Below are 6,000 nucleotides of genomic sequence, written 5' to 3' on the forward strand. Positions count from 1 at the left end.
ATAATCAAATGATTTCAGCGCACCATCGCTTTATAGCAGGACACTGTTATGTCTTTGCCGCTCTGCAGGAGTTCATTTTAAAAATCCAGTCAAGGTGATGCAGATTGTATTTGTCTGCTCTGCTGCATGTTCCACAAATTGTGTGAGCAAGGGATGTCAGTGTGGGACAGATTAAACCCCCAAATGCCGGGAATTTATGCGATTAAACAAAAAAACAAACAAACAAAAAAAACACCATGATTGAACTTAAATATAGTGCTACGTTACTTAGAAAACTCTCGCGTCATTTATGATCTTGTGACCATAAATGACACGAAGCTGGATTGTTCTCCAGATCTACAAATTTCCATCGTAATTTTGGTCCACACACGTCCCTAATGTTTAATGGAAAATAGGGTTACACTGTGAATCAAAAAGCTCACACTCCGGTAGATTTAGTTATGGACCTTAAATGGATTTTGGTCAGGCATCTGCACAACCACACACTGCCATGTGTCTCACTGCTGCCATCTGCTGGAGTCATTTGGTTAACACAACATTCAGATGTTTTTAAAGTGGAAGTTGAATATATTAATCAGTTATTTCAGGAAGGAAAACTCACTTATACCTTTACTCAGGTATAAGTGAGTCAAGTGTAAATTAAGTGTAAATTCCTTGCACTTTAAATTCCTTACTCAAGAATCTAAAGTGAATTCCTTACAGAGAGTGAAATATTTGAACCATTTATTTCTTGTAATTGTGATGAGCTTACATATCATGAAAATCCAAAATTCAGTGTCTCAGAAAATTGCAAAGAAGTTCAATATTAAAGGTTCATGTTGTCTCACGAGAATTACTGAATTAACTCCAAATATGTTTGACATAAAATGAACTTTATGCCAAACATAAAGTTTAAGTGTGAAATCTCTATTTAAAGTGAATTCTTTTATTATGCATCTTTACTCCTTCCGCTCGTGCAAACGTCTTTGAACAAAGATTGCAGCTAAACGGTTTCTCTCCGATGTGAATAACCATGTGTCGTCTTACTTGATAATTTTCAAGAAACCTTTTTCCACATTCCTTACAAGCAAACTTTTTGATTTGAGAAATCGGTTTCTTCTTTCCCGCATGGATCAGGACATGTCTTTGAAGGTGAGACTTCCGAGCAAACTTTTTATCACATTTATCACATGACAGGAGTTTCTCTCCAGTGTGAAGTCTATCATGCCAAAGAAAACTTTGTTTCCGAGTAAAACTGGCACCACAGTACCCACAGACAAACGGTTTTACATCAAAGTGGATTATCATGTGGCCTTTTAGATCACTCTTAAGTCTGAAACATCTGCCACAGACGCTGCATGCAAATGGTTTTTCTCCCTTATGGATGGTCATGTGGTTCTTCAGACTTCCATTTGAGGTAAACTTTTTATGACATAGCTCACACTGAAATGGTTGTTCTCCTGAGTGGCAAGTCATGTGCATTTTAAGGCTACACTTATGGCTAAATGTTTTGCCACATTTATCACAGGCAAAGGGTCTTTCTCCTGTGTGGAGTGTCAGGTGATATTTAAAATGTTCTTGAGAGTGAAAGTTTTTACCACAATCTTTACAAACAACTAAGTTTTCACCACGATGGATTTTCATATGACATTTAAGACTATAAGCTTTCTGAAATGTTTTACCACAATCGTCACAAGAAAAGGATTTTCTGCCTGGTTCGAATCCCATCTTCGTATCACTGTTTTGCTTCCTGCAAGAGTGATTCTTCTCAACCGAGCAGCTGGAAGACTTTTCTCCTGAATGACCTGCCATATGTTTCTGGAACATCTGCTTCCTCACAAACTGTTTACCACAGTCAGGGCAGCTGAAGGCCTTCTTGGCAGCTTTACGTCCCACTTTGCTGTTTACACCAGACTGACGTGTTCTGGGTTCCCTCCAATCTTCATCACTGTCTTCATTTTCAGATTCAGAACCTGATAGATTATCATCTTCGCTCTCATCACTGACTTCAGTCTCAGAAGAGGATGAATGCCTTTCTTCAATATTTGCCTGTAAATTAGGATATGAATCCAGCTCTCTGTTGGGTTCTGATCCTCCACTGATCTCTCCATCAGGTTCTGTCTTCACCTGTGCAGCTGAGCTGCTGGTTGGAGCTTCTGTCTCTCTGCTGTCTTCACTTTTGATGTGATAAACCTCTGACAATTCAGGTTTCTCTTCATCTTCTTTCTTCACAGTAAGCTGACCTACGTCCTGACTGATCCATTGTTCCTCCTCTTCCTTCTTCACCTGGGAACATGTGAAGTTCTGCTGGTCCAAACTGGAACTGCTCAGATCAGGAACCTCTTCTTTAACCACAAGCAGCTGCTGCTCTTCTGCAGGACACACATAAACATCTTAGTTAAATCTTACACCAAAGTCTGTTTATTGTGAATACAACTGTCTAATAGACACTTATTTGAAATTTATTGTATACTCATAATTGATGACTAACGTATTAATAGATGCCAAAATATAAAAGGAAGTGTAAGTGCCACTAAAATGATCTATGACTTGGAAAAAAAAAAATCTATATTTGTTTCCAAAAGTTAAGATATTGTGGTTTTAATGTGCTTGGTTCACATTTTGACATTAGCATAAAATGCATTTCTTTTGTCACAACGGATTATTTTCTGTTGTACCATTGGCACGAAATTTGTGTTAACTAGGAATACACTACAGTATATGGTAGAAAATATAGAAACAATGGCCGACGATAGAGATTTGTAGCCTATCGGCTAAATGCCATGAGGTTTGTTGATGATATAATGGCTGACATCTAAACCGAGCAAGGAGAAGCAGCACGGCTGTGAGTGCAAGGGAAGAAGAGCTCTTTAAAAATGCAGGTTCAAAAATGACCTAAAATAAAAGTTTTAACACATACAAATATATACATTCTACTCTATTAATATGCACAGAAATGAAAGGTTGGGTTTATTCCCAGCATTAAATAAACACCGAGGGATGTAACAGAGGTGGGTAGAGTGGCCAGGTAACAGCATTACTTCAATATACTTTTACTCAAGCAAAAGTAAAAAGTAGCATTTCAAGAAATAACTCAAGAATAAAAAGTAAAAAAAAAAAAAAAAGTTTTTGGTAAAAGGGTTACTCAAGAACTGAGTAAATGTTCATAAAGTCTGGTTTAGTGCCTTACTGCTGTTTGCAGAAAGGCATGTTTTTATCAAAAAGAAATGTACTGTGTCAAATCTCCTGAGTCTCTCTGACCTGGAAAACCAGGAAGGAATTCAGATTTGGAGAGATATAGAGAAATAACTTGAAATGTTCCAGCTGGACAATTCCTGGAAACTCCCCTAAGCGCAAGCCAAAATTTGTGCGTCAACCAAACGCACAAATTTTGTGCGTTTGGACTATTTGAGACGAACTGGACTATTTGAGAACTATATATGGACATGTTTGAGTCTATGAGTCCTCTGTGAAATTTATTTGAATTTGGAAGTTGTGTAAAATGGAGGTGCGCTAAGAACCTTCCAAAGTTGGCCAGCATAAAGCAGACAGAAACGGATTCCGGTGTGATGATTTGTTTTTATTAGCCACTTTTCACTCCACAACACGCTTTCCTATTGCCAAGTCTCAGCTACAAAGTGGGAAAGATATAGTTTGTTCAAACCATTCTGTTTCCGAGAAATAATAATCGTTCGCAGAAGTACATTGACTCTTTTTCTCAAATCAAATATCGAGCGTATGAACAAACTCGTCATTAGTTTTTCAGAGTTTTCACTAAGCCGCTTTCTGAAACGGGGTTTCTGAGAACATCAAGGCGTTTATGTCTATAGTTGGAACTCTCGGTACATATTAGGAGCATCAACTTGTTTACTTCATGCTTTAACTGGTTCTAATAAGAATTATTTCATAATGACAAGATGAAGTGATTTACCTCCCCTCTTTTTCTTCACAGAGTCATCGAAGCTGGATTGTTCTCCAAATCTGCAACTTTCCATCGTAATTTTGGTCCACACACGGCCCCGATGTTCTGGCTTTAATGGAAAAGAGGGTTACGCTGTGAATCGAAAAGCTCACACTCCGGTAGATTTAGATAGTTATGGACCTTATATGGATTTTGGTCAGGCGTCTGCACAGCCACACACTGCTGCCATCTGCTGGAGTCAGTTGGTTAATACAACATTCAGATGTTTTGAAAAGAGGATGGATTGAAAACGGAGATATACAGTTCAATATTTTAGTCAGTTATTTCAGGAAGGGAAACTCACTTATATAAAGTCCTTACAGAGACTGAAATATTTCAACCATTTATTTCTTGTAATTGTGATGAGCTTACAGATCACGAAAACCCCAAATTTAGTGTTTCAGAAAATTTGAAAATTGCAAAGTAGTTCAATATTAAAAAAATCCTGGCATCTCACATGAATTACATGAAATACCCACTAAGGCTTTTTGAGCCCCTAAATGGTCTCTCAGTTTGCATTAGTGAACTACACATTCACGAGGAAGACTGCTGACTGGACAGACGTTCAGAAAACAGACGTCGAAACCGTCCACAAGGAGCATAAACCTCAAAACGTCATTGCTGAAGAAGCTGGTTATTCACAGAGTGCTGTGTCCAAGCATGGAAAGAATTAAGCTTTATGGGGAAATGGCCTCCATTTAGCGCAAGAAAAATTAACAAGACAAAATATGTTTGACATAAAATAAACTTTAAAAATTGGGGAGCTAATTCTTTTACGCAATTTTGTCACATTTTGTCCTTCAGACGCTTTACAGAAACAATAAATTGATCACTTTCTGCATTTATTCAAAAGTAGCAAGAATACACAAAAGACTAAATTAAACTTAAAGTCCACTGCCTGTTTTGGGTAGAAATATGCACCCCCACCGTGAGCCTTGTTCATCCTCCAGTCTTCCACTCGTGCAAACTTCTTCAAACAAAGGTAACAGATAAATGTTTTCTCTCCCGTGTGAACAACCATGCAATTGTTTTTGCATACCGCCTTCTTCACCATTCTTTACAAGCAAAGTTCCCCTTACCAGTCACCACTTTCTCCTCTTTCGCATGAACCCGCATATGTCTGAGAAGATAATAGTTCCGAGCAAACTTTTTATCACATTTATCACATGACAGAAGATTCTCCCCAGTGTGGAGTCTGACATGCCGCAGCATACTTCTCTTGTGAGTAAATTTGGCGCCACAAAAACCACAGCTAAATGGTTTCTCTCCTGTGTGAATCACCATGTGGCTTTTCACATGTGCCTCCTGGAGAAACCTCTTCCCACATTCCTCACAAGAAAAGTTCCCCTTCCCGGTCACGGCTTTTTCCCGTTTCAGATGAACTTGCATATGTCTTAGAAGGTAATACTTCCCGACAAACTTTTTATCACATTTATCACATGACAATAGGTTCTTCCCAGTGTGGAGTCTAACATGCTGAAGAAGACTTCTTTTGTGAGAAAAACTAGTGCCACAATAGCCACAGCCAAACGATTTTACGTCTAAGTGGGTTGTCATGTGGCCTTTTAGATCGCTCTTAAGTCTGAAGCATCTGCCACAGTCGCTGCACACAAATGGTTTTACTCCTTTATGGATGGTCATGTGGGTCTTCAGACCTCCATTTGAGACTAACTTTTTATCACACAACTCGCACTGAAATGGTTTATCTCCTGTGTGGCATGTCATGTGATTTTTAAGGGTATGCTTCTGGCTAAATCTTTTACCACATTTATCACAGGCAAAGGGTTTTTCTCCAGTGTGCAGTCTCCGGTGAGATTTAAAATGATCCCGGGAGTGAAAGATTTTACCACAATCTTTGCAAACAACTGATTTTTCACCACAATGGATTCTGATATGACATTTAAGAGCAGCTAGTTTCTTAAAGATTTCACCACAATTGTTACAAGTAAAGTATTTCCTTCCTGGCTTGAATCTGGTCTGTGAATCCCCATTCCGCTTCCCTCTAGAGTGATTCTTCTCAACCGAGCAGCTGGAAGACTTTTCTCCTGAATGACCTGCCA

General features: G+C 38.6%; 1 protein-coding gene across 1 annotated transcript in view; it reads right to left on the reverse strand.

The window, feature by feature from the left end:
• Positions 1–2,106: 2,106 nt before the first annotated feature.
• The window catches only part of LOC103147045 (gastrula zinc finger protein XlCGF57.1-like), a 32,521-nt gene continuing 28,627 nt past the window's right edge, over positions 2,107–6,000 (reverse strand). Inside the window, exons 5-6 of the mRNA XM_016678046.1 lie at positions 3,911–5,994; positions 2,107–2,351 (exon numbers count right to left, since the gene is read on the reverse strand). Coding sequence (XP_016533532.1) covers positions 4,988–5,994 — 1,007 coding nt within the window. The 3' untranslated portion in view covers positions 2,107–2,351; positions 3,911–4,987. The remainder of the gene's footprint in view (positions 2,352–3,910; positions 5,995–6,000) is intronic.

The sequence above is a fragment of the Poecilia formosa genome, unplaced genomic scaffold (assembly GCF_000485575.1).
Source record: "Poecilia formosa unplaced genomic scaffold, Poecilia_formosa-5.1.2 Scaffold173, whole genome shotgun sequence".
Lineage (NCBI taxonomy): Eukaryota > Metazoa > Chordata > Actinopteri > Cyprinodontiformes > Poeciliidae > Poecilia > Poecilia formosa.